The sequence below is a fragment of the Hoplias malabaricus genome, chromosome 9 (genome assembly GCF_029633855.1).
Source record: "Hoplias malabaricus isolate fHopMal1 chromosome 9, fHopMal1.hap1, whole genome shotgun sequence".
Taxonomy (NCBI): domain Eukaryota; kingdom Metazoa; phylum Chordata; class Actinopteri; order Characiformes; family Erythrinidae; genus Hoplias; species Hoplias malabaricus.
Window position 1 is genome coordinate 31347713 of NC_089808.1, and position 16273 is coordinate 31363985.

Here is a 16273-nt window from a genome sequence, read left to right on the forward strand (position 1 = left end):
CCGCCGCCTCAGCCAATCATAACGCCGAATGTCCGAGCGGAAGTGCAGTGGGTGGGCAAACAGAACCATTCGATCCTAGACATTATGGAGTCGACTCCGGTCGTGGTCCAACTTATACCCTAAACCTCTCTATGTGGTGTGCAAATATGTGGCGTTGTCGAAGTCGAAGCAAGGACGTAACCGCTCCAGGCTTCGGAAATTTGACTAAAAGAATTGGAACACAGCTTTGGATTCCAAGTGATCTGGATTTCATTCGGTTCCAAGAGTCGATTCCAATGAATATTGAAATCCAAAACAAATTAAATGACATCAGGTGAAATAAGTACGCGAAACACTGTTGTTCTTTCAGGGACACAAAATGTCCATTAAATTATATACGCGTATTCAGGGCTTGTATCAATGAAAACTGAATTGTCCTTGATTTATGTAGTGCGTAAACATTTCCAAAAATTTAAAACACAAATCTCCAGTCTATGTTGTCCACAATAATAATAATAATAATTCTTCAGTTCAACATGGCGAACATTCTGAAGTTTATTCCTGTTATTCAAGCACAAGTTAAATTAAATATACATTTTTTTGTTTAGTATTTGAGAAATGAAAGTAGTTGAAAATGTAGCACGAAGGTTTTTTCGATTCCTTTTTAGTGATTTGCGGTCTTCTTCCCTCTGGTGGATGAGCATGTATAGGGATTTGGTCTCCAGTCATTTGTTAGTGATTACCAGTTCCACTTTTTGCCTTTTCTGTAGTGCTACAACAGGTTCCTTTCATGGATTAATACAAGTATTTACTTGATTAGCTTAAGATAATGTAGATCAGGAAAAACACTAGATTCAGGGAACTGGGTTATGAGAGAAACACCCAGACAAATATGAATATCGTTTTGGAGCAGCTAAAACGCAATAACTCCCATGAATAAATTTTTTTTGCAGTTGCAGTGAATACTTACATTGTACATGATACAGCTACTACACAAAAACATACACACCCCTGCCCCATTTTGGCTAAAGGAAATTCACACAACTCTGTATTTGAGTAGGTGTCAATGTTATAGTTCACTTTTTATTATTTGATTTTGCTGGACAGGCACACGTCTCTGCACTCATGTCTTTTAACTCCTGTATAATGATGTCATTTGTGGTACTTTGGTACATCAGTCGAAGGGGATACAGCTTCTGTGGAATGCAAGGTAACCTGGAAAATGTAAGAAGTTATCACAGTTATACAGTTGTTTTTAACTTCAGTTTATAACTTTGTGACAAATCCTTAAAGAGGAGTTTGTTTTAAATAACTCTACCTTGTGGATGTATCCCCGAGCTCTGATTTCTCCCCCGTGCACATACCACTGCAAAAGAGACACTTGACTTGCAAACAGTTATCCTCAAGTAAATGTGGAACAAAATTTAACTTTATTACCTTTACTATGTACAGCACACCAGCTCAGCATCTTGTTTGTTGGTGTTCAGCAGAGGTGGCAAATTCAGACCAGAAAGTTAAACTGCCTTGACACTCTGAGGCAGGTTTTAGATGATTGAAACAGCAAGGCAGTTGGAGTGAAATTTTAAGAGCATTTTTAAAGTTGCTTTTAATTTTGCCATCTCTCGTGTTATGTTGTTGTCATAGAGTAAAAAAAAAGATATACTTCAATACTGTACTTATCTTCTTTTTCATTTTGTAACCTTTAATACCCAGGTCCACTTAAAAACAAGGGCTTTTCCTTTTTAATCCTGGTAAAGTATAAATAGCATTATCTTAATTTTCACACAAGTCTGGAATTATTCACCACTGTTAAAGTTCTCTGGAGAGTGCTTTGTTAGTGTGCTTTTCCTTCAACTAAAAAAAGCCTGCAGCTTATATAGAGCAGATCAGAAATCTCAGCAAGAGACAGAAAAAGAAAACAAACACACATATATCCTACCTGCAAAAACTGATGTTAAACCTGCTTGGCAGCAGTATCCACTGAGCCAGTTCACTTTTATGAATATCAATATGATGTACATAGAGTCTGCATGTGGTGTTGGAGGACCTCTGCTGTCTGGGCAGTTTTTGCTGTTTCTCATGCTGAGTGCTGTCCTTACAGTGCTGCCTCTGCCTGACCTCAGAGCTTTGCATTGAGGCAAACTGTCCCCCACCATGCAACTCCACAGGCTTGATCCTGTAGGCCACCAGCAGTGGCTGACTGAGAGAGCTAGTGTTGAGACAGTACAGGGTCTGTGTGAGGGCCTCATGGAGCACTAAGCTTCCACTTTCATCCCTAAAGCGCAGCTGGAAGCCTAGAGCGTCCAGCCAGTTTAGCTGCTGAGCCAGAGCTTCCGTCACATTGAACACATCGTAGCCTGATGGAGAAAGCTTGTTCAGGGTCAGCAGCTGCTCAGTGAGGGGGCCGCTGATGCTCAGGTTCCCTGCTCCAGTTGAGAGGCTGTGCACTTCCACTGTGACGGTCAGCGGCTCAGGGTGAAGAGTTTTTCTCAGTAAGACTAGCTCAGCAACAGTCATGGAAGGCCTCAGCTGTGATACGTTGAACCAGATCCAGCCAGGATTGTTATATTTTGTTCCTGGTTACAAGCAGTTAGACATTTAAAAGCCATTTGTACAATAGATTTTACTTGTTTTAGATATGTCATCATTACTGTGCTCTACCATTCAAAAATTTGGAATCAGTGATTTTTGTAATATGAAATGAATCTGATTGCTGAAAATGTGCAAACTTCTGTCAAACTTGCAACAGAAAAAAATATGTCAGAACAGTGGAAAATAGTGAAATGCAATGCACACAATGCATTCTTTTAAAAGGAAACATGCAGAATACAAAATACAAAATGAAACGCTAAAAACATTATTACATAGTTTTCACAGCTCGAACTCTTTACTGAAAAATACACATGGATTTGCATTTTAAAGGCTAAGCACCACTTAATGGACCTCCATGAATATCTAACATTATTTTAATTACTGACATATATAAGTATGAATTAAAAATGATTTGATTAAATTGACGGAAAAACCCGAGCTCGCTACAGAAATTCTTGAACGCAACCGTGACGTCACTGGTGGACAACAGCTGAACAACCCCACGGTAAAACACCGTTATGACTGACTGTTATGACAGTATCTAGCTAGCTAAATAACCAACATTATTCATGACGATAGCCTAGCAATAAGCTAAACTCAAATTTAGAGGTATCGTTATTCTTGTAAATGTGATCGAAGTCGAACTCGAGTTCAGATGCTCTTGAACACCTTTCGTTGGTTTCCTTACATGCCCATATTGTTGGAAAAGCGCCAGTGAAATGAGCTACAGATAACGGAGTGAGCGGATGGTCCTTTCCAAAGTGCCTGTTTAAAGTTGACAAATTTAGTCTATTTTCTGGATATTTTGGGATCTTTGGGCCATTTGTTCACAGATGTCCCACTGTACATTGAATTATTGCAGCCAAAAACAACACACCTTTTTGTCATTTTGCATTTAATTAAGTGTAACTTTTAGAGTTGTTGTCCACCATCTACGTCACATGCAAGACGCCTATTAGAGTTTCCGAACACCGTTAGGGGGGAGACCAACGGTCTTTTAAACCTTATTCCTTGAAATAGTAAGAAATAACGTTTCCTGACTATCAATAAACACAAGTTAGGAACTCAAATTCCACTGTATTTATTTGTTTGACACTTTCATTTAGCTGGTGCTTAGCCTTTAAAATATAAATGCTGAATTTGCATCATAGTTGAATAAAAAATATACATGTCTCTTTGAACTGCAATGCAGGAGATTGTATTTAAACACTGACACATAACAAGCAAAAGATCCGTTAGATGATTTAATGGAATGTGTGTGGATTTGCATTTAAAGAATGAAATGTTGAATTTGTTCCAGAACAAATCAGCTCAACTGCACTGTATTCCGCTGTGTGTCTCTGTGAACACGGCCAAACAAACCTATTTCTATTTTGTTAAAGTGCAGTGGAGTATTGGTGCCAGTGGTAAATGTAATTACTGTCCAATCTGAATCTTCTACCAAATTTGTGGCATGGTCCATGGGGATCTACAGACCAGAGCTGTGTAGAGAGATTCTTCATTACAGGGCTCTGGTAGAGACAGGGTTTCATTTGATACGTTTACATGCACGCACACACTCACACGCACAAACACACATACACTGAATGCATTCCACTATGACAACAAGACAAGGAAATTACACTCAAACCTTCAACCAGCGGGCTCAATAACACACACACATATATCATCAGGTTTTTTCTGAATGGTTTTTACCTATGTCCAAACTTTGGTAGAATATTCTGATTAGACAAGGATTACATTTAACTGTGGCATGAACACCATGCTGCTCCTTCACAAAATACAATCATGTGCTTTGCAAATCCAGACACGCTGGTTTTGTACTAAGAAATCAAGTGGCATTAACTCAATGTAACAGATTTTTAATTTTCATTTTAGCATGTTTTCCACGTCAGTGTCTGCAGTGTTGCAGTTCAGTGAGGTATGTGAGGTACTTCACGGTGGAATGCGATACAATTCGGCCTTGATTATGTTCTGAGAGGTATTGTATACAAATATGACATGAATTCAGCATTCCATTTTCCAAGTGCAAACCTTTGTGTTTACTTTCCGTAAAGATGTCAAGCAATGTGAAAACTATTAAATGGTGGCTTTGCTTTTCATTTTGACGCATGTTCTGCATGTCACTATGTTTACATTTTTCCACTGTAGGGATCGCTTTTCAGGTTGTCTTAAAAATTAGTATTTTCAAAGTTTTCATTGACTATCTTAATTATATTTAGTAAAAATCATATTTAGAACTGGGGTGCCTGCGACTCTCTCAGTTAAGTTGTGACAGGGGCAATATAAGAGTGAAATATTTACAGAATACAAGATACCCATTTTTGCATCATTCCACAATGAGCAGGTGAGTTGCTATCAGGTGAAGTTATTATGATTGGGTATAAAGCAGCATCTACCAAGGGCAAAATATTTGCAAGCAAAGATGGGTGTGGATCATCTCTTTGTACTATATATCATGAGAGAATTATCAATTGTCAGTTATCTCAATGCAAAATAGCAAAAAAATATAGGTCTTTTATACCAGGAAAAGATGAAGAATATCTGGAGAAATCTGGAGTCTGTGTAGAACAGGGACAGACACCACTGCTGACTATGTGACCCAGTTTTAACATTCTCCACCACTTCATCAGCAAATGCAACCTGAAACCCCGTTACATAAGGAGAAGCCCATACATCAATTCCATGTAGAAACTCTCTTGGCCCAAGTTTATCCCCGATAGTCCAAAAGACAGTGGAAGCTTGTTTTGATCAGACAAGTACATGATTTCATCTAGTTCTCTGTGACAAAAACAAAAAGGACCATTCATATTGTAATCAGTAATAGATGCAAAAGCCGAGATCTGTCCTGTATGAGTGGTGCATTAGTGTCCACAGCAAGGGTGACTTGCATATGTGTGAAGGTACCATTGACCCAGGGGCATCTTTCGAGATTGTAGAGAGACCTGCGCTGCCTTCAAAGCAACATGTTATTCCAGAAGGATCATAGTTTTATCAGCAGTACAATGCTTCTTCCTACCCTCCTCTAAAAGTTACATAGTGCAGGTTCTGCAGTCCGGAATAGCAATAACAGAGGCTCTATACTCACTATTACAGGTCAGTGAAGCATTTTGAAGCTGGACGTTTAAGGGAAAAATATTACATAGTGTTGGAAATGTTTCATTTGTACTTTTGTCAGTTAAATTAATCTTCAAAAAAGATGAAACAATGACATTACACTATAAAAAATGCCCCAACTTTTCTGGAAATGGAGTTTGTATAAAATCACCCTATTATTTTAGTCTTTTGCAAGTTCACTGAAAGCTATAATAACTAACACACATAGCAATTTTATGTGTTCATAATAAAGTGGAAAGAATGCGTGCAGCAAACAAAATGGATTTCCAAAATGCCAAAAAAATAATTAAAGTTATGTATCATCAACTATTGCAGGTGATTCCAAATTTTGAATGGTGCTGTACGTTTAGTGTGATGTTCATTTATATATTCGCCAATGTTTCCAGAGTTTTTAAATGTATCTGATGACAGGTCAAAGGTTGTGTCTTACCTTGGATGCTGCGAAAACTCTGCACCAGTGTTCCATCTGTGTCACTCCTTTGCTTTGACTCCTGAGTTTTCAGCAGCTGGTAAACCTGCCTCATGTACGGGTGTGGCTTTGCCTGGCGTGGCACTGATAGCTTATTTATGTGGAGCATCTCCAAAATGGCTTTGCTAAAGTCCCTGCTTTCCAAATCCTTAGTTATAGCCCCATCTAACATCGAGGTATGCACTGTATCTAGGAGTAAAAGCACACACAAGCAGCTTCTGATGTCCATGATGAAAATACTGAAGAGAGATAAAAGGAAAGAGATTACTCCTTGACTGCAAATCACAACATGGCAAGGGAACAAGTGGGAAGGCGAACTTCACTTGCTAATTGAGGGGTGGGAAGGATTCACAGGCTGCGGACCCCAGAGCCAAAAAACGAAGAGAGAAAATAATTACAGCTCACACAGAAAACCCCTGGAATGTCACAGTCCATTTGACAGGCATTGTGCCCTTGCTGTTCCTGGCAGCAGAGCAAAGCATAGAGCCTTGTTTTGGTTTGAAGGATGATTGCCTTTCACTTTTTGGGATCAAGGGCTCTTTTCAACTCTTATATTTTTAATTACAAGTCCTTCTTTGGTTACACTTGGTGATGAGGAGTAACTATAGATACTGTGCTTTGGTTCATGAGAGGGTTGCTTTTACTGAATCATGAACATTTTAGTACAGTACCCTCTTCTGCTGTGTTTGGGCATGAAATTTGTGCCAGTCGCTCAAAACAGCCTTTTAGGATATAATAAGTGTTATTATTCACTGTTTGTACGGATTGAGCTAATTCATTTTAACTGTTTACCTCTGATTATTTTTATGTGGAAAACTGGCATATAAATTATGATACATGTTTTTATAATGTTTTTATTTAAAATGTGCCGAATATTTTCACAGAAAATTTGAAAAGCCAAGTTAGTTTAACAACTGATAACTGGCTCTTCGTTAACATTGTGCACTGCCAGTATATGGGCTTGGTGATTCTTTTAAGCTTTTGAGTTTATGAAGTCTAACAAATCTAACAAATTGGACTGATGGTTGTTCTGAATGTAAAAGGGTTGGTTGTTATTAATTCTGTTATGTTGTCATAGAGGGTGGCACGGTAGTTCAGCAGGTAGTGTCACAGTCACACAGCTCCAGGGACCTGGAGGTTGTGGGTTTGATTCCCGCTCCGGGTGACTGTCTGTGAGACACTGTTCTCCCAGTGTCTATGTGGGTTTCCTCTGGGTGCTCCGGTTTCCTCTCACAGTCCAAAAACACACGTTGGTAGGTGGATTGGCGACTCAAATGTGTCCGTGAGTGTGTGTGTTGCCCTTTGAAGGACTGGTGCCCCCTCCAGGGTGTATTCCTGCCTTGCGCCCAGTGATTCCAGGTAGGCTCTGGATCCACCGCAACCCTGAACTGGATAAGCGGTTACAGATAATGAATGAATGTTGTCAGAGAGGATAACAATATACCTCTAATATACACTCTTTGAACAATATAAATACATTAAAAAGCTGCAGAGAATAATTATTTTTAGGAAGCATACTAAGTGAAACGCCAAGAAAAATGACACCCATATGAGTATAATTTTTTACTTTATGAAGCAGGCCCTCATGGAGGACCCAAATTGACGTAAGTATAAATAAATAAATGCACAAATAAATAATGTAATATATACATAAATAAATGAATAGATACTTGAATAATTTTCCGTGCTGCATAGGCCCATGGATTACAGATGGTGTGCCTTGGCAATGGAAACGTTAATGACGTAAACGACATACTGTAGGGGGCGATATACGGCAGCTGAAAACTACTGTTTCCACAAACTTAATTTAGACATAAATTTAGACTTGAATTTCTTGAAGGATTATTGTGTTACGTTTTTCCAAATGCCAAAAACTGAAATTAATCAGCAAAGTTCTTCTACCTATGGCGAACTGGCAAAATCCTACGGGGCTCGGGAAAGAATGTGAGGGGGGAACCTCCTGCAAGCGAAATGACATATATATTCAAATCAATTAATCCAAGGTTATACTCTTAGGATAATAATCTTGGGATATTTATCGCGAGATGCGTTATCTTAAGTGTCTCGAGAGGAAAAAAAGGTTTCCCAGACAATCCTTAGACGCTTTACCCACTCCGGCCAGTAGATGGCATTAAATTACTATTGTTTCTTCAAACAATTTGTTTGCACTATTCTAAATTACATTATGATCGTATATATTGTTATAACAACAAAGTTGACTGGCAGAACACTGAAACAATGTCTTTTTATTAGAGATCGAGTTCAAATTAAAGATAATACACCATTTGTACAGATAATACACTACTGACGAGTGTTACATTTTCTCACAGTGTTAAATTAACACTATTACTGTTGATTTAACTCTGGTGAATTGGAGAATTTGCTGTGTAGTGAATGGCATGTTGGTGCAATGTATAAATCATAATGCGTAGGTAATACACTTTATAGTTTTCCCTATTATTACTTGGGAATCACCTGAGATGTTTCTTCTCAGATTAACTGTCTCAGTATTATTATTCTATTATCTCAAGACAATTATCATGGGATAATAAATGTGAGGAAAACAATGAAGTCTCGTGACAGCCTGGGGTTTCTTTTCTTCTTCCTCCTCCCCTTCTTCTTTTTTATTATAAATAAACCCATGTGTTTTTTGTCTCTCATATATTTTGGGGGCATTGTTAATATCCACATTGATCTGCATTAAATTGTAATGCTTACCCTTTTTTCCCCATCATTTGGTACTAAAATGTAATCACTTAAAAGTATACATAGTTGATCAGTGTATAAAAGTAAAAACAATGTAAAGCAATACGTATAGTTTGTCTAATAATACTAAATACAAGTAGTGTTTTTAACTATTTTATATCCATATGCAGATCTCCTAAATACTGATTGCAGAGGCTCCATTCCTGACTATTCTGCTGTAGTCTGAGATGAGCCTGTGTCTGTTAGTGCTGTGACACTCATGATTAATGGCTCATTTATCTTCTACCATTCAAACAGGAGCCTAATGGAGGAAACCTCATCCTTTAACAGCACCGGTGACAAGCCTCTCTTTTAAGAAGAGTGTTTACACCTGCTTTAAGGCAAATTCAGGGGTAATAATTATACATTCTTGGCTCAAGCTTTTGTGGAACTACTCTTTCCAAACAGCTGAGTTTCTCATAATTTGCTACAAAAGGGACATAAATAATTGTAGTTTATTCAGTTATACATAATAAAATACATAAAATTAGTTATAATAATTAATGTTCTGCTTTCACCTGATTGGTCAGGTTTTCAAAGCACAAATCGGCACTTCATCAGGTTTTTTACTTTAAATAAGATTGTTGAAGTGTATCTAGAGCTAGAACGCATATATGAGCTGAAACTGTAATTTTTACACAAGCATTTATTACGTTTTACATGCTTAGGCAAGAAAAGGATTAGTTTTTTATTCGCTAAAATACAGTCATGGAAACACACATAGCAACAGACCAAGAGGAAGCAAGCATGAGGTATTTCCCCTTAATGTTGAATCCGCCATTAATATCATTACTCATTATTAATGAAAATATGTTGTTATTCCACAACTGAATACACATTAACCTCCTGCAGTTTGTTCAGTGTGCAAAGGGTGAACCTGGATCCACTTACTTCTTAAAACATTGTCATGTGCCAACAGGCCCCAGGGTCGAGAGTGTTGCTGATAATAGGGTGCTTGTACATGTGCGCTCATTCCCTGTTGGTGGAAAGGACTGAAATGGAGCTGGAGTTTCAGGGTGGAAGACGTTCCTTTTGGAAGCAAATTGCTGTTAATTTGGATGCAGCTATGTTTACTGTGTTCTGTTCATGTTTCTACTTGTGTTTCAAACCCATTAAAAAGCTGAATAGTTTTAAACATTTAGTTGTATTGCCAGTTAATTTATCTAAGTGCAAAAACACCACTGAAATATGCATTCTGTTGGTTTCCCAAAGTTGAACAAAGCCTAATGCTGGAGTCCAGAGGTTAGAGAATATCCACTGGAAACTGGAAATTTAGTCTAAGAAAAAATGTCAAAGAGTAGTCCAAGAGAAAGCTTCAACTCTGTCAGTGAAGCCATCCCTTTACGGGTCTCTGGTTGGCAATACTGTGCCTCTGTAAGTAAAATTTTTGTCCACAATTAATGTGTTTTTTACCTTATTTGTGTCAGTGACAAAAAGAACTGGAATCTTAACTCTTTAGATTCCTCTAGACTTAAATGAGTTAATCACTGCCAGTGATTGTCAGGTCAGAGGTTACATGCATAGGAATCCAGTGTCAGCAATTTTATTAGGGCTGGTAGCTGCTGATGTGACCCTGATTTTCTTAATTTGCCAATGTTTTAATACTGTTCTGTAATCATTACCTGCTTTAATGCATTAGAGTTTCACGTCTTCCTACATACAATAAGATGTTCACGAGCTAAGTTTAATAGTTTAAATGAGTAGTACAAACTAAAGTGCCCAAAATTGCGCTTTGGGTCAATGCCATAAAAACAATTCTACTCCTCTAAAGAAATTCTAAAAATGCAGTTCTTTTAGACAATGTCATTTTAAAGACTGTTTATATATATTTCTTGTCCATATTCTTTGTGTTTGCGCTGAAAGATCCAGTGATTTGACTTCAGTCTTTAATTATGTAATGGTGCAGGCGTTGTCACTGCTAAAAGTGCTAAAAGCTTTCTGTATTCTCTTTGATCTTGCTTTGTGTTTTGTCTCTCTTCATTCTGTTTGTCTCTGCATTTCTTTTTCCCTTTGTTAGAAGACTTTGTGTACCACCATGACCCCCCTCCCTCTGGAGTCTCTGGAGAGGGACAACATCCCTCCCCTGTGCTCCCACACACTGCCTCCCCTCTGTGGAGGGGTGTGGATTGCCATTGGCGCTGGTCGAGAGAGTTTTGTCAATTAGACAGTTTGCTGTGGAAAGCAGAGGAGCGGTCTAATGCAGCAGGGTGCTTTTCTGCAGAAGAGGAGTGTTTATGTTTGGCTGTATGGTTCCTGACTAGTGGATTTCAGGTAAGAACAGGTCTGCTTGGCTTTGTGTGTGTGTGTATCAATGGCAGTTACAGTAACATGGATATTTTAATAAAAGAGATAATTAACCAAGAAAACACAAACTGTAAAATGATTTTTTTTCACTTGCCACTAAAATCTCTAGTAAAATAAGGCACATCCAGTGGTATGCAAATGTTTGGGCATGTTTTGTTAATTTTGTTAGTGGATAATAGTGTGTATCCTCAGAACAAAGTTCTAAAAAGCTGAGTTGGACCTACAAAGGTTATTGTCACATTGTTTTTCCTTTCACAGTTTTGCTTTAACATCCACACACGTACCTATGTAAAAGTGTATGTAAAGACTGGCCCTTGTGATATTTACTGTATCTCAGTTAATACAAGGTCATTTCAGTCTTGATTGATAATGCACTCTGGTTCAGTGATAAATTAATTTGTCTGGTTCAAAGTCAAATTTAAGCCACAGTGCGCTTTGCAGTGCACTTTATGATATTGGAGTTCACAACCTCCACTTAGATTTCCTTATTCCTGGATTCATCTCTAACCTACCTGACATATACCCTGCCCCCGTTTGCCTGAGAGTTCTCAACACTTCTTTACACTGGAGAATGCAATCCTGGTCTGCTGCCAAATGGAGGCCAAGGCTGTTTAGAAAAAGGAGAAGGAGCTTTTCCCTGCCCCTCGCCCCCCCTCACGCTTTACTCATCTTTGCTTTGGAAACAGTTGGCTGCTGTGGGCCCTGTCATTAACGAGATGAGAAGCAGGGCCCTGCACTGCGAAGAAAAAGCAGCCAGTTGTCCAGGCTCCAGCCATTGACTGTGTTCGTTCCCAGCTGTAGAGAGTGCCCATTTGTCCAGAAAAGAAACGCTTCATTTTTTTCTTGTGACCCAAAGTCTTCTTTAAGGTGTAGTTTTACTCACTGTAGAGGAGCAGTGGCAATTATACTAGGAGTGATTTAACTGGGACATCCTCTGAAAGCATATTCCTGTGATTCATTTAAACATTGCTCTCTAAGCTTAACTAGACCTGTCAGCATCACAACGTTTAAACTGAAAAAGAATGAATGAGATTGAACATTTTTTTAAGTTGTATGCATTTATTACAGAACAAGCTTAAAATGATGAAGCACCACTTTTAGTTCCCTAATGAACATTTCAGTGGTTGGTTCTTGAGAAAATATTTTTTATAAATGATACACGAGTGTGATTTAAAGTTTCAAATAATGTAAATGTTAATGGATGAAATTGGAGTAGATACTTAAATTATTTTAATGTCTTTTTAAAGGATGTGGTATTTCTGTGGCATTGCTTGTGGCACACTGTTTTTCAAGAGTATCACATATACAGTGTAGAAGTCAAAAGAAATATGTTAAATTAAAAAAATACCAAACAGAAACAACTAACCATTATTTACCAGTTAAAATTGCTATAACAGCAATCAGCTGTTGTCACATGAACATATGGTTTTGAATGATAAAAATCAAAATGATAGAAAAATTGTCTGTTTTATATTTATTTTAGCATTTATTTTAAAGATGTTGCAGGCTAAGCATCCCAACACACTAGAACGAACACAAATGTGGAGCGGTCTGGTGGGCCTCAGAGACAGGCCTGAGGAAGAAGGGTCTAGATCATACCCAATTCCAGTCAAAGCAAGTGTGTGCTAAGAAGGTTTCTTTGGAGCATTGCCATGCCTGAAATCATACTTAGTTAAATCTCTTTAAATCCGTCCTCTTTAAATTTGAAAGACTTTAAGTCATTCTGCTTAATTTTCCTAATAATTTTTTTTTCATTCCACATTTGTATGGTTCGGAAGCTCTGCCCCCACATGTTTGAGCGGAATCCAAGGCTAAGACTTGACAGTTCAGATAGAGTGCAGAGGGGCGCAGGCCACCCACCCAGACTGCTTTTGGCTTTCCTTTGGCGGAACATCTCTGTCTCAGTTACTAATTTGGCCTGCCGTGCATGTGAAAGCACATGTAGATTGTTGTATCTTGAAGCATTGACTGTGTTCTCATATTCCATTTGCACTTTATTACACTACATCCTTAAATCTACAAATTCTAATTGAAAAACAACACATATTTGCATAAAATAGAAGTTTTAATACATGGTAGCATCAAAGTATAATAAATTACTATAATAGAGGACTACCCAAGTATTTTTTGAAAATCTACAGATAATAATTTGTGTTTTTATAGGGAAATTACTTATACTTTCAGTGTGCTTTAATTTTAATTAAGGTTTCAATATTCAGTTTAATCTTCATGTTTTCTCTTGCACGGCCTGTACAGTTTTTGATTCCTAGACATTTCATTCTCCAAAAGCAGGCCATTATTATCTTTATTTTTTGGAGGTGATACAAAACCTTTCAACACTCTGCTGCTGAACTTCCTTCAAACCTTACTTCAGACACTTTAAATGAGGTGAATAGTGTAATCACAGACAAGGTCTTTACAAGTTGAATCTTGCCCTTAAGAACAATGTTTGTGGTTTTGGAGCTGTGAGATCACGTTGTATGATCAAGTGGAGTGTTGGGAATGTAGTGGGAAAACACTTGAGGCATTGTGTTGTCTACTGTAATTCACTGCAGGACTTCCGAAAATGACATCCTTAGATGTCAGCTGTTGGTATGTTGTCTCAGAGATTAATAGGTAGCCTAAACTTAACAGTACAAGTTACTGCACTGTAACTCTGTTACAACACTTCTGATTTAGAGTTTATTAAAACAGCTACCATCTTCTGATTCCAGCTTCTGTTGACACTGTAAACATCTGTAATTGAATGAATCCTTAAATTTGGAATAAAACTGTGTTTTTTTAAAGTAATTTGAAGTTAGGAAGTTTTAAAATGATTATTCTGGAGATTCATACATTTTATGCTTTTATGTATAGTATGTACAAACCTCAGAATTTCTATTATCAGGGTGACCTTCCAACAGTTAAACCAGGAGAGCTGTGCTTAAGATTATCTGTCATACATCATGAGTACAGGAAAGGTAAATCTCTGAAAGTCTGTAGTGTGTTACATTTGTATAACAGAAATAAGACTATACCCCCAGAGTTAGTGTTTTTGCTGCATGATGCAAGTAATCCTTAAGAGCAATGGTCAGAGGGGTTTTTTAAGCAGACTTAGGGAGTGATGTTTATTCTAGAACAGAGCCCCCGGAGTGATCCAGGATAAGTAACATTTTGTCAGAGAGGACCATGGGGATGGGAAAAGGTCTCTGCGCTAATCTTCCCCAACCACAGTAAGGAATTTAGCCCTTTTTTGAGAGAGAAACTCATGGAGCTCACACTTAATCCTTTCCCTCTTATAGACATCCTGGGCCTGCAGTGTTGTGAAGGCTCAGTTTACATGAGGTCTCAAGAAATTGGCTTAGTGTGTTATTTTGTTAGTGTAGATAATTCCACATACACAAGTTATATATATATAGTCTTTTGGTTTGAAACGAATGAAATTGTGTTGAAATTGTTCCCTGTGGCAGATATTTTAAGGGAGATCCAGCATATAGCCATTAGACAGAAAAAGAGATGATGCATTGCTCTAAATCTTCTGAAGGAAGGGGAAGTCACAGTGGAACATCATCTCTAAATGTGAGCAGCAAAACAAAGATTTTAAAAAGAAACAAATTGCTTTGCACTAGCCATTATCACAAAGTACTACATTGGCAGCTTTAAAAGAATCTTTTACTCAAGCCTCAGATTTGAGGCATTTGGGTCAACTCAGTGTTTGGAGTAGAATGCATCATAAACACATTTCTGGCATTTTATCCCCCTTGTTTCTTGAACCAGGGTGATGAATGAGTCAAATTTGCTGGTCTCCTGGGAATGCTGGGCTTGTTTTGGACTGGATCCATCTGGGACAGATCAGTCATTGTGGGAGCTTTGTGATTTAGAAATGATGTTCTCCAACTGAGGCATCAAAGAAACATGAAGAGGAGGGAAGACATATTTCAGAGCATAGCAGCAGTAATAGAAAAGTACTTGGGTCATTGTTTCACCTTGAATAGATACAATATAATCTACATCATTTGAAAAGTATGAGGGCCTTCTTAAGAGGAAGTAAATATCTGTGATCAGTGCTTGAGGGGGAAATGTGTTGACTGTTGTATGAAGATTGAGATCTCTGTTGGAGTGGAGCATTCAGTTTTGCACCGACAGATTTTTAAATTGTGCTGCACTGAGCAGATTGTTTGACTTCTTTAAGGACTCCTACTAGTCTTGGCTCTTGTTCCTCTCTTTATTATCTCAAGAGTTCACCGCTCAAAGGAAACTCCATGGGGACTTTTAGAACAACAAAATAATAATTCACCAGTAGCTGTGAAACAAAGGAAAAGGTTGAATGATTGATCTAAAGGGTAGAACCAATAATAAATATTTCTCTTAGGAAAATAATATTTCTCTTAGTTAATAGTAGATTAAAATAAAAGTAAAGAATGCATTGTTGTTGTAATAATATGGCCATATACCTTTCAAAATACACTTTTTATACATTAGTTTTATCATTGGAAATACATTTTTGTTCTTCAAGGGCACAAATGTGGAGCAATCAGGCAGTTTTTGTTATCTAGCAGATGTTAGTATTTTTATGCAATGATGATATCAGACAGAAAATGTCAGACAGTGGTTTTAAACTTCAGATTGGTAAGGTCAGTTAGTTTCAGGCAGGAGACTTAATGTATACCATGTGTGTGAAGGACCAGGTGTTGACATGTGCCTATATTGAAACGTATGATGTAATTCCGAAAAAAAAGCAAGGGCATTAAAAGAGTGTTTTGGGGTTAGGGGAATACCTAGAGAACACATCTGTTTCCCACTATTAGTCATGTTTCAATTAAGAAAAATGTATGACCATGACCAGGCAGTTCTTCACAGATGCACAAAGATTATTATTTACAAATAGTAGACATTTTAACCTTGAAAAAAAGTATTAGGGCATTTAGACACAGGTTATCACAGTTCCCTGGGCTCTTAATGAGACATCAATTATATACTTTTTCTGAATATTAAAGGGATACAACAGCACAGCTCTATTTGCCTACTGTCTAAACGACTCAGTGCAAGGGTCTGGGAAAGGGTTGTGGAGAATATGCTCTGGATTTT

At 37.8% G+C, this 16273-nt stretch overlaps 1 protein-coding gene across 1 annotated transcript; it reads right to left on the bottom strand.

Moving 5' to 3' along the window:
- Positions 1 to 1055: 1055 nt before the first annotated feature.
- LOC136706672 (growth/differentiation factor 6-B) lies at positions 1056 to 6386 on the bottom strand. The gene is made up of 4 exons (XM_066680266.1): positions 6119 to 6386; positions 1919 to 2555; positions 1298 to 1345; positions 1056 to 1194 (listed from the first exon to the last, which is right to left on the bottom strand). The coding sequence occupies exons 1-4, from the start codon at positions 6384 to 6386 to the stop codon at positions 1056 to 1058; spliced, it is 1092 nt and encodes a 363-aa protein (XP_066536363.1).
- Positions 6387 to 16273: the final 9887 nt, after the last annotated feature.

Bases quoted from the DNA above. Each gene is read 5' to 3' on its own strand.
- LOC136706672 (XM_066680266.1), bottom strand. From the start codon at position 6,386: ATGGACATCAGAAGCTGCTTGTGTGTGCTTTTACTCCTAGATACAGTG. The intron at 2,556-6,118 runs GTAAGACACAAC...GCTTGTAACCAG, and splicing joins GAGTTTTCGCAGCATCCAAG to GAACAAAATATAACAATCCT. The intron at 1,195-1,297 runs GTAGAGTTATTT...TACATTTTCCAG, and splicing joins CTCGGGGATACATCCACAAG to GTTACCTTGCATTCCACAGA.